This window comes from Canis lupus, chromosome 1, assembly GCF_048164855.1.
Source record: "Canis lupus baileyi chromosome 1, mCanLup2.hap1, whole genome shotgun sequence".
NCBI classification, from domain to species: domain Eukaryota; kingdom Metazoa; phylum Chordata; class Mammalia; order Carnivora; family Canidae; genus Canis; species Canis lupus.
In genome coordinates this window covers 15,484,482-15,503,067 of record NC_132838.1, presented here as the reverse complement: position 1 = coordinate 15,503,067, position 18,586 = coordinate 15,484,482, and the positions used below count along the sequence as shown (strand labels likewise).

The window sequence follows — 18,586 nt, the reverse complement described above, 5'->3', positions numbered from 1 at the left end:
TAACTCAACAGAAACTGGAACATGAGGAAAACATCTTTTTAGCATTTCTTAAGATTACATTTGTACTAATGCAGTAACAAAAAAAAAAAAAAAAGGATATTGGTCCAATTAAGAAACACATACTTAAAAAAAAAAAGAAACACATACTTTTGATAATTAGTATGTATATGATCTGAACAGAAGGTAATTATATTTTAGGCAAATATATACTAACTACATTAAATGTGCCAGGCACTGTGGTAAGACAGGCATAATGATGCTAAAGAAGAAGGAAAGAACATGAATTATATTCCATAGGAGTGTGAACCTCCAAAGCTGAGGAATTTGCCATTATCTTGGTTTTGTCAGCACCTAGCTGGTGCCTGCTGCATTACTGAATGTAAGCATTCAATGATGAATTTGTGGAGTGAATCAATCAATTCTAGGTACACGGATTATGAGAAAAGATTGTAACATGTGGGCAGTCTTGTGGGGAGCATATAGAATCTTTGGGAGCACTGCAGATCTGATCTGTACTGCCCTTCCCTACAGGCTTGAGTCATCTGTGATAGGACTTCCCAGGACTTATTCAGAATCTGTACTCCGTAGAATTTAAATGGGCTTAAGGATAAAGCAAAAATGGTTAACTATATTTTGGAGTAAAGCTAACGGGTCCCACCTCCCATTCAGCATTGTCTGTGAAGGTATCTTCTTTCCATGCTATTTTACTCTATCAGAATGATTTTATAGTCTTAAAGTCATGTAATGGTACATAATCTTAATGTCACAATGAATTGATAATCTTAAACAGTATCTTAAGTAAATAAGAAAATAAGAAAACTAACCTTCCACATCATCAGGGCTCCCATCATATAAGGACTAAACACAGTCAGAAAGCAATAGACAGAGGCAAGATCAAAGCTAAGGAACCAACATAAAGAAAAAAGATTTTAGAATTCACATTGTAACTTTAAAATAATGTTCTATTAAAATTAACTAACTTTAAATCAACTAACTTTCTGAAAACTACTCTTACTAAAACACAAGCAAATATCGTACCAAGAATATTAGAAAGCCACTAAAATGATTGGGGTAGATCTATATGTGCTGATACATACCACTCTCCAAAATATACCCTTTGCTATAAAAAGCACAGTACAAAACAAAATCCTAACTTGTATTATCTTTTATTATAAATATGCTGTTTTCTTTTTAAATTACCTGTTAACAGAAGCTATGTTCCCAGTTCCAAAAAATGCTGTCACTAAGAAGAAAACCTAAACAGAGTTAAGGAAATGCCAAAACAAGTCAGAATTCATACAAATTTCTCCTTCATTTAGAAAAGATATGCCTAGGGATCCCTGGGTGGCTCAGTGTTTTAGTGCCTGCCTTTGGCCCGGGGCGTGATCCTGGAGTCTCGGGATCGAGTCCCGTGTCGGGCTCCCGGCATGGAGCCTGTTTCTCCTTCCTCCTGTGTCTTTGCCTCTCTCTCTCTCTCTCTCTCTCTCTGTCATAAATAAATAAATAAAGCTTTAAAAAAAAAAAAAAAGAAAGAAAGAAAAGATATGCCTATCCTACCACGAGCGTACATTGATTTTTAACCTGTACATTTGGCCATAAATTGTTATAAGTGAATGTTCCATTATATCTCCTTGCAAATGCATTTTGAAGAACCAGACTGAAGAGGCAAAATGTGCTAAGAACGGGAGGCATGGGAGCTTATCCTCACTTATTTTTCTTTTCTCTAGCAGAAACAAGTCAGAGTGTTGTTATCTGTAGTTGGCCACTGATGGTTTTTTAATAAGAGAACAGGAACCTAGTGGATCAGAGAGATATTTTCAGGAGAAATACTGTTTCATTTTATATACACTTCCTCTGTGCCTACTACATGTGAAACGTGTCAGGATCTTTGGAAGACTCAGAAGGAAATAAGATACCATATTCTCCAATAATCCAACAGAGAATGAGACATGAGAAAACATTAGACATCTTTTTGACACTTTGTAAGCTCGCATTGATTTGTTTTAGTGCAGTAATAAAAGGCAAATATTAATCCTATTGGTGTCTAAGAACTAACTGCTAGGAAAATACTGTCTGGCCCATTGAAAGGACTTAATGAATGTCAGCTATTTTATTATTACACAAAAGTGGTAAAGAATTATGACAACTTTCAGTGAAAAAGTGGCATTTGAGTTGGTGACTTGAACCTCAAATGTACTCATGGATCTATTCATTCAAGCAATGAACTAACCAACCAACATTTATTGTGTCTAGTGTATGTCAGAGGCAGAGTCAGGCACCAAGAATATAAATATGAATAAAAGAGTCTCAAAGTGCTCATAAGTTAACTAAGATTATGGTGATCTATAGAAGTTTACGAGAGGCATTTTAAGGTAAACGGGGGAAATAAAAGACATAATCAGGAAACATTAAGAGCTGTGGTAGAAGCTTAGGGTTTATTGAAGGATACAGTGAAAGATAAAGCAGGAATACAGATTGATGGCATATTAATAAAAAGCCTTGAATTTTACTGTGGAGACAATGAAAAGCCAGCAAACATCTTAGGTGAGTGATACAAACAAATACCAGAGACAGTGAGATATTCAAGTCAGGGAGATAAATAATTACAGGCAGGAAATAAAACTGTGAAGCTATTTCAGTAGTGGATGTCAGGGGCAAGGAAGATCTGCATTGGTGCAGTAGGAGCAGAAATGGAAGAGGGGAGACAGTGGGACTTTAGAACTGGACAAGTAGTTAAATATGACAAGTGTGATGGTCTGGATGACTAGGAATATGGCCTCCAGAGAGAGACTTTGGGGAGGGGTGGGCAGTTGTTAGTCAGTTTGGGACATATATTTGGTGATGTCCAGCAGAATATTGGACATATGGCTTGTGAGGTCAAGAGAGGCCAAGGCTGGAGAAGTAAATCTCAGAGTTGCTGGCACAGAGGTGTCAATCAAAGCTATAGGAGAGGGTGATAATATCTAGGCAGCATAAGAGAAGGTTAAGGAAAAGGTAGAGCTTGGAGAAGAACATCATTCAAGATCAGACAAGGATACAGTACATTTTAGTGAAGGAGAATAGAGATAATACAAAAGCTAAGAGAACCTGGAACATGTCCTGGAGGTAAAGGAAAAAGAAAGTGAAGTCAACAGAGTTGAATGTTATCGTGGTCAAATAAAATTGAAGACCAGACTGTGCAGTCAGGGTATAGCCGCAGCAGGGACATCTGACAGATATTTAGAGCACTACTGTGTGCCACACTACCATGGGCCAGGTACTGGCTCAAGGCTGAAGGATATAGTATCTAGATGGGGAGAAAATGGTAGCAGCAACTACAGATTTTTCTTTCAAGGAGCTTGGTAGTAAACAAAAAAGACAAGATGAAATTATACTTTAGGGGATGCAGGGTTCAAGGGAAGAAGTGTTGATTAGCAGAGGGTGAGTGTAAGGACTCTGCAAAGAGACAGAGAGCAAATCTAAGGGCAGAAGCAAGAGGAGGGAAGGAGAGTACCACGCTAAGTTCAGAGGAAATACCTCCCTGAGAATTTCTTGAAGCTGGTCAGCCAGCTTTCCCAAAGTGAGACTTTATTTTGCCATACTGTCTTTCAAACTTCTGACAGTAAGAACTTCCACACAATATTGCCTCTGAGGTGGTCCAAAAACCTTGTCAGGTAGATGTTATAGAACATAAGTAGAGTATAAAATACACATAAAAAGTACAAACCAAACTCGTATTAGTGGTTTCTTCTGGATGAGGGAGATTAAGAGTGGAGTTGGAAATTGAAAAAAACTTTAGCTGTAATGTTTTAATTTTTTTTTAATGTGTGACACGTGACCAAATATTAATTGTTGATCTCCTGGATGGTGGGAATACACACATATACATTCACTTGTTATATCATTCTGTGTGCTTTTTACAGTGTTGATGTTTTTTAAAAACATGGACTGTATGAAAAAATTATGGTTGAGAGAGGGGGGTTAAATGGCCTCCAAGTGGTCATTATTAAGTGAGCAGGCGAAGTTATCTTCTTCCTCCACTAAGTGGGCAGTTGCAGTGCCTTAAAAGTCCAAACAAAGGATACAAGGAAAAAAGCCCTCCGGATGTCTTCCAGATAGAGATGTCGAAACTGGGTTATATCAAGATTACAGGTGAACTGGAGACTGGTGACCTGTGAGACAATAAGAAATACATGAACACACAAGAAGAGTTCACTTACTTTTACCCTCAAAGGCAATCTTCTAGTCTGGTATAATAGCTAGAAAGTTATCCTGTACTGACAAAAGAAATTAATAAAGCTATTCTTATAGTTTAATTACATCTTATTAAAATCTGCCAAAAGGTAGAATATGTTGCTAATAATATTGAACAGAGTTGTAGTATTGCTGAAAGTATAATAAAAAGGAGAACCAGGCTTTTCTTAATCCTATATAAATGCTTCACTTTTAAATCTCTATATAACTCCTACCTTTTTGAAGTCCTGATTTCTCAGAGTCCTGATCTTCTAAAACCCAGCTATGGTATTATATTAACAAGGCATGATAAAATCAAATATTTTTGTTTCTTTGTTCTTCTGTTAGAAATTATTTTCTCACTACACAAATGCAAAATATTCCTATTTTTGGTAAAATAGAAAGTCACTCAATTCCAACAAGAAGGATGTACTTTTGCTTAACCCCCTCACCCCAAAACAGAAAAACTCAGTTTAAAGGGAGACCTTCCTCTTCCTCTACTATCCATGTAATTTTCCAATAATTCTTTGGATGCTTTAATACTCCTTTTTATAGAAAGAAATATCTGTTTTCCTTTAAAAAACACAATTTAAAAAATGACACAATGGGGACGCTTGGGTGGCTCAGCGGTTGAGTGTTGAGCCTTTGGCTCAGGGCATGATCCCGGGATCTGGGATCAAGTCCCATATTGGGCTCTCTGCAGGGAGCCTCCATCTCCCTCTGCCTGTGTCTTTGCCTCTCTGGGTCTCTCATGAATAAATAAATAAAATCTTTAAAAAAAAATGACACAATGAATCTCATTTTTAGATTTAATATTTATTCAATATTAAAATTTTAGTATTTACTATTATGGACAATCTGACCATTTACTTGAATCTGATCAAAACTGTTTTCATGTAGTTTTAATATTCCAGGGCTGAATGTTAAAAACCAGTAATTATTTAAATACTTAAATAAAGTTTCTTCATTATTGAAATTAATTTTTCTAAATTACCAATTACTCTGTAAGCTCAACTGGAACCATTATGGATGGATCAAGGGATCGACCATGAAGGTGTTTTTCTGCAATATTCGTTTTATCTGACCTCAGTAAAACTGTAAATATTCTATCACCAATTGCTTATAATTACCTTCAGTTCTAAAATAAAGGCAAGAGACATCAATTTAACTTTATAGCTCAGCATGATAAATGTGTCCTTAAAATTTACCTGGCTTTTAGCCAATTCAAAGTGTACTATGTTGAATAAACAGCCTAAGATTTGGACTGAGGCCACAATCACTACGGGGGCAGAATAAGCAATCTGGACCAGGACTACTAGAAAGACAAAAGCAACACTGAAAACACAAATGTTACCTTATGATCAAATTCATGAATTGACTTGTGACAACATAAATATCCTTGTGACTATAATAAATGGAAGGAAAGAAAAATTAGACATGAAAACAGAGGAAAATAAGATAGAGAGCATTCTTTCTCCTCCACTCCTTCACCTACATTGATGTTTTTGTACATTAGCGATTTTCAAATAATCTCTAAAAAAGCCCAACCTATTTAATGCCTATAAAAAGAATAAAAATCACACTTTTCTTCTGTAAATCAACAATTTTCTTATAAACTAGTTAACTTAATTATTAATAATTAGCTTAATTATGACTGCCTTAAGTGGTACATAGTTTTTGATGAAATTACACTGCAACTTCCTTATAGAATAGGGAATATTTTAATATTCTCAAATAAATGCAACAATGATTTTGACAAACTACCTTCTGTCTATAGGAAACACCGGATTGCTGCAGAGTTTCTTGTTCCATCTGTATCCAGACGAACATTAAGCATGACAATACTAATGGAAAGAGAGCTTCATACCTAAGGGGAAAGGGGGTTTGGGATGGAAGTGGGAGGGTAGAAAAGAAAAAAATCATAAAATAAGTAAAAATGCAAATTTATCATAAGAGGTCTTTCTCAACATTAAAACAACCTTGATAATACTTCTTGTTACAATATCACAAAATTTAAAATTTCTAGGCCTTCCAGAAGAAGAAAGTGGGAAAGGAACATATGAATATGAACTCCAGCACCATCTTTTTTTGAAATTTATGGAATCTTGAGATTATAATTTTAAAAGAGATACTTAAACCATTTATAAGGTAAACAACAAATACATAAGAAAGAAAGAAAACATTAAGACAAAGGTATAAAGATAATGCCTGAGTCAAAATCATTAATTATAGAGCAAGACCAATGTCCCAAATTTTTTAAAAAAATGGATGCAATACAGACCTAAATCTCTGAGAAAGAAAAAAGAGAGAGGGTGCCAATAAACACATGAAAATATATTTGACCTTACTGATAACTGATATGGAAACCAGAACAATAGGAAGATACCATATTCACTTACCACATTTATCTATTAAAAAGAGTAACGTCAACAAGAGTACAATGAAAACTAGCTCTCATACTCTCTCTATAAGAATAAACAGTTTCTGGAAGGCAATCTAACACTCTGCATCAGGAATCTCAAAAATATTTATATACTATAATCCAATAATGTCACTTCTAGGAATTTACCCTGAGAAAACAATCCAATATGGGCGCTAGAATTCTCAAATGAAGATGTTTGTTGTAATACGGTTTCAGAACGAAAAAACCAAAACCAAAAACAAAAACAGGAAACAAGTGAGGGAGTGATTAAATGATGTACAGTACAGCTCTAGGTTAGTACAATGTGGACATTAAATATGTTGACAAAGGAGAAATGTTCATGAGATAAGATAGTGACAGAAGTCTTTTCTAAACGTCTTCCAGCCTAGTTGGGGATAAATGTGCCACCCTTGTAATCCCTCAAATACTCTATTATGGTTCTCACATGATTTTATTTTATTTTTAAAGATTTTATTTATTTCAGAGCAAGTGAGAGAGAGAGAGAGAGAGAGAGAGGGAGAGAGAATGAGTTGACGTAGGGGGAAGGGCAGCGGGAGAGGGAGAAGCAGACTCTCCACAGAGCAGGGAGCCAGACATGGGGCTTGATCCCAGGACTCCGAGATCATAACCTGAGCCAAAGGCAGACACTTAACTGACTGAGCCACTCAGGCACCCTAATTCTCACAAATTTTAATCACATGTTCACTGACACGCATTTCCCACAAGTTTATAAAAGCTCTGACTCTGCCAGTTTTGTCACCACTGCAGGCCCAGCCAACAATAAATATTTGCTGAGGGAGTTACTTAAGGGGAAGTTAAAACAAAATCAAACTAACCAAACCAAAACAAAAACTTTATTTCTCTCAATTTTTTCAACTATTGAACCCTATTCTATTTAGCACTACTTCCTAAACATGAGAAGCAAAAGAAGCAAGATGCTTTAAACTCTATCACTGATCATAAAAATAAAAACTGAAGATCAGGCAGAAGGAAGTATCTGGATTTAATAAAGCCACACAAATCACTTGGCATATAAGATGTAGAATGCCCAAGCATATGGACAGTTAATATATATATGAGAAAACCTCAGTAAAACAGGTAAGGAAAATTATACAAAGCCCTACCATTTTTGACCTATGAAAATAGCAGTTGGTGTTCTTATTTAAAAATGAAAATACCTGCCTTGCTAATTTTCCCCACTCTCACTGGAGGATGCAGAGAAAAGGGAACCCTCTTACACTGTTGGTGGGAATGTGAACTGGTGCAGCCACTCTGGAAAACTGTGTGGAGGTTCCTCAAACAGTTAAAAATATACCTGCCCTACGACCCAGCAATTGCACTGTTGGGGATTTACCCCAAAGATACAAATGCAATGAAACGCCGGGACACCTGCACCCCGATGTTTATAGCAGCAATGGCCACGATAGCCAAACTGTGGAAGGAGCCTCGGTGTCCAACGAAAGATGAATGGATAAAGAAGATGTGGTTTATGTATACAATGGAATATTACTCAGCTATTAGAAATGACAAATACCCACCATTTGCTTCAACGTGGATGGAACTGGAGGGTATTATGCTGAGTGAAGTAAGTCAGTCGGAGAAGGACAAACATTATATGTTCTCATTCATTTGGGGAATATAAATAATAGTGAAAGGGAATATAAGGGAAGGGAGAAGAAATGTGTGGGAAATATCAGAAAGGGAGACAGAACGTAAAGACTGCTAACTCTGGGAAACGAACTAGGGGTGGTAGAAGGGGAGAAGGGCGGGGGGTGGGAGTGAATGGGTGACGGGCACTGGGGGTTATTCTGTATGTTAGTAAATTGAACACCAATAAAAAATAAATAAAAAATAAAATAAAAATGAAAATACCAAATACTGTGACGGATGTGATGAACTAGGACCCCTCATTGGTTGCTGGTAATATAAACTGGCACTGTTCTGAAGACAAAAGTAAAAAAAAAAAAAAAAGAATTCATACTCTATGGCCCCCCTATACTACATGTGAGAAATGAACAAAGGAAATAATCTAAACTATGTGGAAAGATTGTGCACAAAAACATAACTCAAAATATTATTTATGATAATAAAAAATAGAAATAAAATGATCAAAAATAGAAGAGTGGCTAAATAAATCAAGGTTCATCACCTCACAGAATACTAAATGTCCATTAAAATGATGGTTAGGAAGCCTATGAGCCACCTAGGACAACATTTCTAAAATAATGTTAGGTAAGGGGCACCTGGCTGGCATAGTTGGTTAAGCATCCGACTCTTTTTGACTCAGGTTGTGAACTCAGGATTGTAAGGTTGGGCTCTACACGCAGTGTGGAGTCTGCTTGTGACTCTCTCCCATTCACTCTGCGTCTCCCCACTGCACTCCTGAGCACTAATTCTCTCTCTAAAATAAATAAATAAATCTTAAAATAAAATAATGTTAGGTAGAAAAAAAGATATAAACTAGTACATGGACTATGCTATGTTAAAAAGACAATTACAGATTACAGGGGTAGGGTTAATAGGTGATTTTCCTCTTTATCCCTAGTTTCCAAAATGTGATCACTGCTATTTTTACAATGATTTAAAAAAAACTGAATAACAAATGTTAATTTAGAACGCCTGTATCCTAGATGTTCTTTAAAATTTAGTTCAACTTCCACAGGAGTCTTTGATGGCACCATGTTCCTCTACTCAAATTCTTTCTCTAGGCATTCTTTTTATCTTATAATTCCCAACTAATTAAGTCACAATAACTTAACTGTTGCATTCTGTAATTGCCTAATACTGTAAAATAAAGTCCTTATTTTATAGCAGCTTACAATTCTATTATACACGTGGGGTAAGCTATTGTTCTGCCTGTTTGTCTAGCTTTCAGGACACGAGAGAAAAAACAATTGTTGATTAATTGAATCAAGAAAGAGTATACTCTAAGCAAAAGTGGACCATGATTTTTAAAAAATATTTGCAGTTACATATGAAAGTATTCTTTCTTAATATATAAAAACATAAATTTCATAGTTCTACAAATAGTGCTACTGATTTATTTCCTTTCAGAAACTATAAACTATAATAATTTTCATTTGTAAAATGTAGATGAATATAGCTGATAAAGACATCTTCCTATGGGACTTTATTTCTTCAGACTATCAATATCTTGTATAAAATCTGCATATCTGAATTAATACACTGAAATATCAATAAAATGTCATCACAGACTCAGAGTGTACATAGTAAAACTTTACAAAATTAGGATCTACTAGTTTGGTCTCTGCAAATTCAACAGGGCAGAAAAGGCATTTAGCTTTGTATTATAGTTTGTTAAGCAAAGAGATGATATAAATACAATTTCAGTGAGAAATGTTTAACAATCTTAAGAGAACTATTTTCAAGCATTACAATAGCTTCTATTTGCATAAAAATAATGAAATGTTGATTAAAATGAATCTTCTTTATTCATTAAATCAAGGATACATTGTTAGAATTTAGAATTGCTATTACTGTATTTCTGTAAAGTAATAAAACTGCATTTCTTTTAAATAGCCTATAATTCTGACTGTTCACTAATTTACATAGAGAACCCCCAGACTGTCCAAATAGTGATGTAGAATAATAAGGTGGACTATCAGTTTTGCAAAACTGATTTGACATTGAAAACTGTACTAACTGAAATTGTCAGACTGTGCTGTTTTAGGCTATCTCTGTTGCATTTTCTCTAAAGGTAAATATACCTTCACAGAAGACATGAATGATATTTCTGATGTTGAATGATATTTCTTAATACATTCATTAATAAGGTCATACTCATTACTACTGTTCTGATTTTACACATGAGTTTTTGCTTTTTAGATTTTCTTAAAATAAATTTACTTATGGAAATATGCTTTGGTATCTTTATGACTATGAAATTGAGGATTTTTAAAAAAATTTTATTCATTTACTCATGAGAGACACAGAGAAAGAGAAAGAGGCAGAGACACAGGCAGGAGGAGAAGCAGGCTCCATGCAGGGAGCCCGACATGGGACTCGATCCCAGGTTTCCATGATCACGCCCTGGACTGAAGGTGGCGCTAAACAGCTGAGCCACCTGGGCTGCCCTGAAATTGAGAATTTAAAACACTATCATATTTATCCCCAATGTACGTTACATGATTAGCTCATTATAGATCACGAAATATTTTTTCACTCAAAATTCAACTTCAATCATCCTTTCTTCTTTCTTCCTTCCTCTCTAATCTAGTAAACCAGATCTATTTATATTTCTTAAATCTTCTGTATTCTTTTAAATGTGTTTATTGCTTTAGAATGTGAAGGCTCAAAAAAGAAAAGGGTTTAGTGATTATTAAGGGACTGTGTAGAAGTTGGCAAATATTTCTGGACCGTCTCAAACACATATCTTCTTAAGGCAACCTCTAGAGAAGATTTCTTAATGAAACTCGTGGGTCACCCCAAAATGGTGAGTTAAAATACAAATTATTTTTTTGCCTTCTTATCTAGACTAAAAACTAATTCATATATAGTTTGATAGATTCTGATTGTAACTAAATTATTTATTTTGAAATTTCACCAATAACAGGTCAAAGTGAAGTTTTGTTTTTGTTTTTAAGTAGGCTCCACACCCAGTATGGAGCCCAACACAGGGCTTGAACTCACAACCCTGAGATCAAAACTGGGCTGAGATCAAGAGTTGGACACTTAAATGACTGAGCCACCCACACGCTCAGAGAGTGAACAGTTTTAAAGTCTGATTCTGTTTATCACTCTTAAGAAACTGCTGATAGACTTCAAGTTTTATTTCAAAGTTTAAAGTTCTAAGTCTCAAAGAAAGCCTCTCTTAAAATCTTATTAGGTAACTGTTGAAAATTTCCATGTTGCTTTTATTACTTCTTCACATCTGTGTTTCAGAACTGGTTAGGCAGGGAGAAAGGAAGGTAGGAGGTGTATGGAGCTTTTTTAAGAGAAAGTTTCATACCACACTGGATCATATCTTATCTGAGGACTACAAGAACTCCTGCAGCCTAGGTCCACTTAGAAAGTTAGGGCCCATTAAGAAAAGATTTTTAAGAACATCGTTCTAATTCTGAGTTAGGGCAACTAAGTTTCCCAAAGAACGAACCCAAGTCTAGGACTCAAATGGCTTTACAAAATCATCTAAACTGGGAATAATCTGTTGATAGCACAATGGTGAAACCCCAAGTTTAGTCTAGTTGGGATTAAGAAACTGTGTTTGGGCCAAATTTTGAACTATCTATGAGTGGTGGTAATTTGATTTGTTCTATACAATGTTGTTACAAGGTACACATTTCTCACCCTCACAAACATTTAAGTAAGGATGAAATAAAATTCAAGCAAGTGAAAAATCCTTTTCTTCAAAGAAGATGGGGAGATTGTATCACTGTTCACTGAAATCTAAAGAACACTTGCAGATCTATCCCAAATCACGCTGCTAGTTTTGTTTTTGTTTTGTAAGAAAATTTAAATCTGGGATGCCTGGGTGGCTCAGTGGTTTAGTGTCTGCTTTCAGCCCAGGACTTCGATCCTGGACTGGAGTCCTGGGATCGAGTCCCACATCAGGCTCCCTGAATGGAGCCTGCTTCTCCTTCTGCTTATGTCTCTCTCTCTCTCTGTGTCTCTCATGAATAAGTAAATAAAATCTTTAAAAATGGATTCTTTAACTTTTGGGAAAATATTCTGAAAGTTTCTGAATCAAAAGGAATATTTGGACTAGGATATATTTAAGAGTAAGAATGAAAATATATTCAAATAAGTGAACAAATCAAGGGGTGATTTGAAATACATGAAAGAAATGTAACAAAGCCACAGTTCTTTTAAGTCACTGTTTGAGACTTCAAATTCCTACATAATCAATCAGAACTTTCTAATACTGTAGTGAAATGACATTTTAGCAGCTTTAGGAAGTAAACAGAAAGACAAAGACAACAGGCAATACTATGAAAATAAGAAAAAGAAAACAAGATTTAAGATCAAGTCATACACAGTTCTTACGAAATAGACAATACTTATGATTTATTCCTCAAGATTTGTATATTTTTCATTTCCAGAGGTAAAATATTCAAAGAGAAATGTCAATATCATTTGCCACTAAAAATTAAATTTTAAAAACAGTTTATACCCTGTGCTTAGCAGTAGGTAGGCTGACATCCAGGAAAGAAGTATGCTAAACAACCGCTCAAAGAGACTTGTAGGACTCAGTAGTGGTAGGACGAAGGAAGAGGCTGCAATAAAACAAAGCAGGACAGTGTCATTATGACATACACAAACACAGTGTATATGCATTTAGAAGTACTGATTCTAGTGTCATTTATAGAATTGTTTCTATGACCTCTCAAAATGGGCTATACTTGCCCTAACCAGTTTTGTGGAAATCTGAAACTTCACATTAAAAAAAAAAGATTTTATTTATGTATTTATTTATTTTAGAAAGAACAACGACCAAGTGAGTGGAAAAGGAGCAGCAGGAGAGGGAGAGGGACAAATAGACTCTGTGCTGAGTATGGAGCACTACGACATGGGGCTTGATTCTACAACCCTGAGATCATGACCTGAGTGGATATTAAGAGTTGGGGGCCTAACCGAATGAGCCACCTAGGCGCCCCTGAAACTTCACATTTTTAATTCAAATTACATTTCATTATTTTACTACCTTTTGCTCAGATTTTCTCAATTTTGTCTAGTCTTGCTCACTGTAATATTAACCCCTAAATGAGTAATTTGTTATTTGCTAATATAAATAATAAAAAATGTAATACAACATATTGTTCCAGAGTTAGCAAATTTTCTCTTAATTAGGCATTTAGTCCACAGACAACTTATTCCCCAGAAATTGCTTTTTCCTAACCCCCTTCTCCTCTTCCTAAGTTTTCCCACTGTGAAGTATGCACTGAGAGTGGTAGTGTGCCACCTAGAAAATGAAAAACAGGAAAGTATTTCCCCACATATGAGGGTTGTAATAAGAGTAATCTTAATAAATGAAGGAAACCTTCCCCACAGGACAAGAAAGCAAGTACTTCAATAGGAGAGCCACAAAACATAAACTCCTCATTTCTATATTGGGAAGGAAATATGCCTAAGTTCCCCATCACCCTAGTTAGGCAGGAAACATATACGGAATTAAATGCTCTTGAGTATGGAGACAGATGACTTGGGATGAAACTCTGGCTGATTCATTTATTAACTATTTAACTACAGGGCAAGTTTATGAACTCATCTAAGTAGTATTCCTAGCTGTCAAGTAGAAAACATATAAATAAGTTGTTGTGAGGTTTAAATACAACTTTACCTGTAAAATGCCCTTTGAACCTAGTGTGAGGGATACAGTAGGTGCTTAGTAAATGTTAGCTGCTGTTATTATTACTAATCAACATCTACTAATAAGTTAAATTTAAAGACAATCTCATTCAAAACAAAGTCACTGCAAGATGTAAGAATCTGAATGTTATATTGATAGTCCCTTTGACAAATACCTTCTCTTTTTCAGGTGTGATAGTCCAGTACTGTTATCAGCAGATACATATTTTAACAGAAAAAAAGTGACACATTAAAATTTATTATAAAAGCCAGCCCAAATGAGACATCTTCTGTAAAACTCTATTTTCTATCCTTGTTTTACTTTTGTCTAAAAAATTGATGAGGTGATAGAGGGAGAAATAAGAGTCCCCATTCTGAATGACATATGTTAGAACAAGTTTTATAACATTTAATCCATTTGGAGATCACAGCACATTAGCAAAAAGTGCTCATTGGAACTAGACTATGGTGAATCAGTGCCTGGAAGAGATTTCTGGAGATACTGCTGATCTACCTCTGAGTCAACTATTTCACACCTTACAGCATTTGGTAGGCATCCTCTAGTAGTACCTATCTCTCTGAGTCTCAAGGATGAAATGTCTTATCTAAAATATATGCTTAGCCCAGAAGTAAACCCTCATATACACAGTCAACTAATATTTGGCAAGGGAGCCAGTAACACTCAGTGGGGAAAGGATAGTCTCTTCAACAAATGGTGTTGGGAGAACTAGATAACCACATGCAGAAAAATCTTACACCATTCACAACAATTAATTCAAAATGGGTTAAAAAGTCATGCATAAAACTCTTTGGTGAAAATAATAGGATAATATTAAGAATAACACTGATCTTAGCAATTTTTTTTGATATGACACCCAAAGCACAAGGAACAAAAGCAAAAATGAACAAGTGGGACTATATGAAATGAAAAAGTTTGCATATCAAAAGAAACAAGCAATAAAATGACAAGGCAACCTGTGGAAGAAGACAAAATATTTGCAAACCATATATCAGATAAGGGGCTAATATCCAAAATAGATAAAGAACTCATATAACTCATTAACAACAAAAAATTCAATTCAATTAAAAAATGGACAGAGGAACTAGATAGATATTACTCCAAAGAAGACATCCAAATGGCCGACAGGTGCATGAAAAGATCACAGAATCATTAGTAATCACTAATCATCACAGAAATGCAAATAAAAACCACAATGAGATATCATCTCACATCTGGTGGAATGGCCATTATAAAAGAAACAAAAATAGAATATAACCAGAGTGGACAAGGATGTATAAGAACTGTAAGCCTTGTGCACTGTTGGTGGAAATGTAAAATGATGCAGTCACTATGGATATAGTATGGAGATTCCTCAAAAAATTAAAAATAGAACTACCATATTATCCAATGATCCCATTTCTGGGTATTTATCCAAAAGAACTGAAAATAAGATCTTGAAGAGATATCTACATGCTCATGTTTACTGTAGCATTATGCACAATAGCCAAGACATGGAAATAAGCCAAGACATGTGACAACAAGGGTCATTATACTTAGTAAGATAAGCCAGGCAGAGAAAGACAAATATTGTGCGACATCACCTATATGTAGAATCTAAAAAGACCACATTCTTATGAGGAGCTGAGGGTGGTGGAATGGGAAGATGCTTAAAGGTAGAAACTTATCATCAGTAGATAAATAAGTCTAGAGGCCTAAGACAGAACATAGAAATTATAGTCAATAATACATTATAAACTTCAAACTTATAAAGAGATAGATCTTAACTGTTCTCACCACAAAAGAGAGATAATTGTGTGATACGATAGAAGTGTTAGCTAACACTGCACTGTTAATCATGTTGCAATATATAAATGCATCAAACCAAAGCATTGTATACCTAGACTTTATACAATGCTTTGTGCCAGTTATATCTCAATAATTAAAAACTAAAATATTCTTTTGAAAAATAAATGAATAAAAAGAAAACATATGCCACAGGAATGTTTATGTATTTGGAGAAAAAGCAGCAGACTGAATCTCACCTTCCCAAAGCAATGACAAAATCAATAAGGACAATAAATAAAATGATATAGGACATTCCAAATTTGAAAAAGTATATAGCACAGGAATTATATAGCACAATATGCACATAACTATAACATAAGAAAATATGACAAAATAGAGAGATACCAAGCTTAAACATGAATATTTTCACTTAAATAAAATGGTTCAAATTGACACACATAGCAAAACCCAGTTCTATTCTGAATAAAAGAGACAGACTTAAAACACAGTGATTCAAAAGACTAAAAATAAAGGAATGGACTAGGCAAATGTTTACAGTAAGAAATTCAGAATTGCAACCCTGATACCAGATAAAGTACACTTCAGGCTATAAAGCAATAAACAAGACAAAAGGGATAGCATATGACATTAAAGCCACATTCCACAATGATGATGTAATAGTTATAAATTTTGCTACAAAGAGCACATCAACTACCTACATAATACAAAATTTATAGGAGATACAAAAAGTAATAGGTAGAAATATACTAAGAAAACTGTAACACACCCTTCTTACTAGGATAAGTTGACAAAAAACAACTTATAGAATATAAGAATATAAAACCATATAACCAACAAAATAGATATTCTGGATATATACTGAACAGTACAGTCTCATAACAGAGACTACTTTCTTCTCAAGTACATATGGAATGTTTACAAAAACTAATCATATACACTAGAGCACATAGAAAGTAGCAGTAGGTTCCATAAAGTGGAAATAGGGCAAACAATCTCTGGCAAAATGCAATGAAACTAGAAAGTAAAAATAAAACAAAAACTAATGAGTTAGTGAATAGAAATACAGTAAATCAAATTAATAAATCAAAATCTAGATTCTTTGAGAAAATCAACAAAAAAGGACAAACCATTAAGTTAATCACAGAAAAGGGGAAAAGTGCAAATAAAATAAATGATGAGGGAAAGGTCTAATGACACAGACGGAATTTTTTAAATCATTAAGAGACTACTTTGCATCTCTCTATGCAAACAAGTTTGAAAATCTAGAAGAAATGTATAACCACTTAGGCAGATATAGCTTCCCAAACTAACCCCAGCAAAGATAAAAACTTAAACAGGCCAATTTCATAGAAGAAATATAGGAAGTTATCAGGGAACTACCTAACAAAGAATTAGGTTTGTATAGTTTCAAAGGGTAATTCTTCTAAAACTTTACAGAACAGATACGGCCCAGGACTATCTATTATTTTAGAGTATAGAAATCAAAGAGAAATTTATTTTTTTAATGAAGAAGCATAATATTGATACCTGAATCTGATAAATATAGAATGAAAAAAAATTAAAGACCAATATCATTATGAATACTGATGGAAAAATACTATCAAATGGACCCCAACACACATTAAGAATATAATATATTATGATAAAAATGTGTCTTGGGGTTTATATAAGGAATGCAAGGATGGTACAATACTCAAAACTCTACTGATATTATTAATAGGCCATATTCATAGGTCTAAGAAAAAAATCACATTACTCCCATAGATAATGAAAAAGCCTTTGACAAAATTCAACATCCATGCATTCGTAATAAGAACTCTAAATAAAATAGGAATGCATGTACTTTAACATGACAAATATATGTACCTTAAATCCTAAAGCCAACAAATATATGTACCTAAATCCTAAAGCCAACTCCAGAGGTATCAGAGGTATTCCCACAAAGGTCAAGGGACAAAAAAAAAAAAAAAAAAAAAAAAGTCAAGGAGGGAAAAGGGGGAAAATATACACCTATATTTGTAAATGGCATGATAGTATACTTGGAAAATCTTAGAGAGTTGATGAAAAACCTAACTCAAGAAATGAAAGAATCCAGTAAGGAAATAGAATATAAAACCAATATGTAAAAATCAAGAGCAACTTATACTAAAAAAAAAAAAAAAAAATAGAAGGCACAATGAGTGAGAAAGGCCCATTTACAATTGCGAAAAAGAAGATAAAATATTTGGTAATATACTTGATAAGAAATATTTAAAGCCTGTATGAAGAAAACTATAAAGACTACTCTTAGAGGCATAAAAGTAGACTGGATCAAGTGGAAAGACATCCCTTGTTCTTGGTTAGAATGCCTCAACATTACTTATGATTAAAATATAAGTTTTCCCTAAGTTTATTTACATATTTAATATGATCTCCTTAAAAATTCCAGTGGCCTTTTTTTTTTGTAGTTAGAGCAGTTGATCCTAAAGTTCATACTTTATTGTAATATACTATGAAGTCTCTGTAACTAAAACAGTATGCGATTGGCACATGAATAGGCATATAATTGGAATAGAATATAAAGTCTAGAAATAGGCCAGTGTATCTAATGTATGATAAAAGTGTTAAATCACTGGGGCAAATAAAGTCTTTATTAATGACAATGGATAGTCATTTGGAAAAAATAAAATTAAATCCTTTCTTTATACCATACATTTAGGATAATTAACTCTAACTAAATCAAAGATTGAAATGTAAAAGGTAAAAGTATACAAGTACTAGAAGAAAATATGACTGAATTCCTCTATAACGTAGGTACCAGGAACAGCTTTCTGTGACCAAAAAGTCAGATGCATTAAAAG

The 18,586-nt window shown here is 34.3% G+C and overlaps 1 protein-coding gene across 4 annotated transcripts in view; it reads right to left on the bottom strand.

Moving 5' to 3' along the window:
* PIGN (phosphatidylinositol glycan anchor biosynthesis class N) overlaps nucleotides 1–18,586 on the bottom strand; it is a 107,772-nt gene that overhangs the window by 18,239 nt on the left and 70,947 nt on the right. For 3 of the 4 annotated variants that reach the window (XM_072821679.1, XM_072821666.1, XM_072821658.1), the window contains 6 exons: nucleotides 12,765–12,867; nucleotides 5,977–6,079; nucleotides 5,567–5,617; nucleotides 4,065–4,151; nucleotides 1,201–1,256; nucleotides 825–900 (listed from right to left, as the gene is read on the bottom strand). In XM_072821679.1, the coding sequence (XP_072677780.1) occupies nucleotides 825–900; nucleotides 1,201–1,256; nucleotides 4,065–4,151; nucleotides 5,567–5,617; nucleotides 5,977–6,079; nucleotides 12,765–12,867 (476 nt within the window). The remainder of the gene's footprint in view (nucleotides 1–824; nucleotides 901–1,200; nucleotides 1,257–4,064; nucleotides 4,152–5,566; nucleotides 5,618–5,976; nucleotides 6,080–12,764; nucleotides 12,868–18,586) is intronic. The other variant, XM_072821673.1, reaches the window with a different exon arrangement.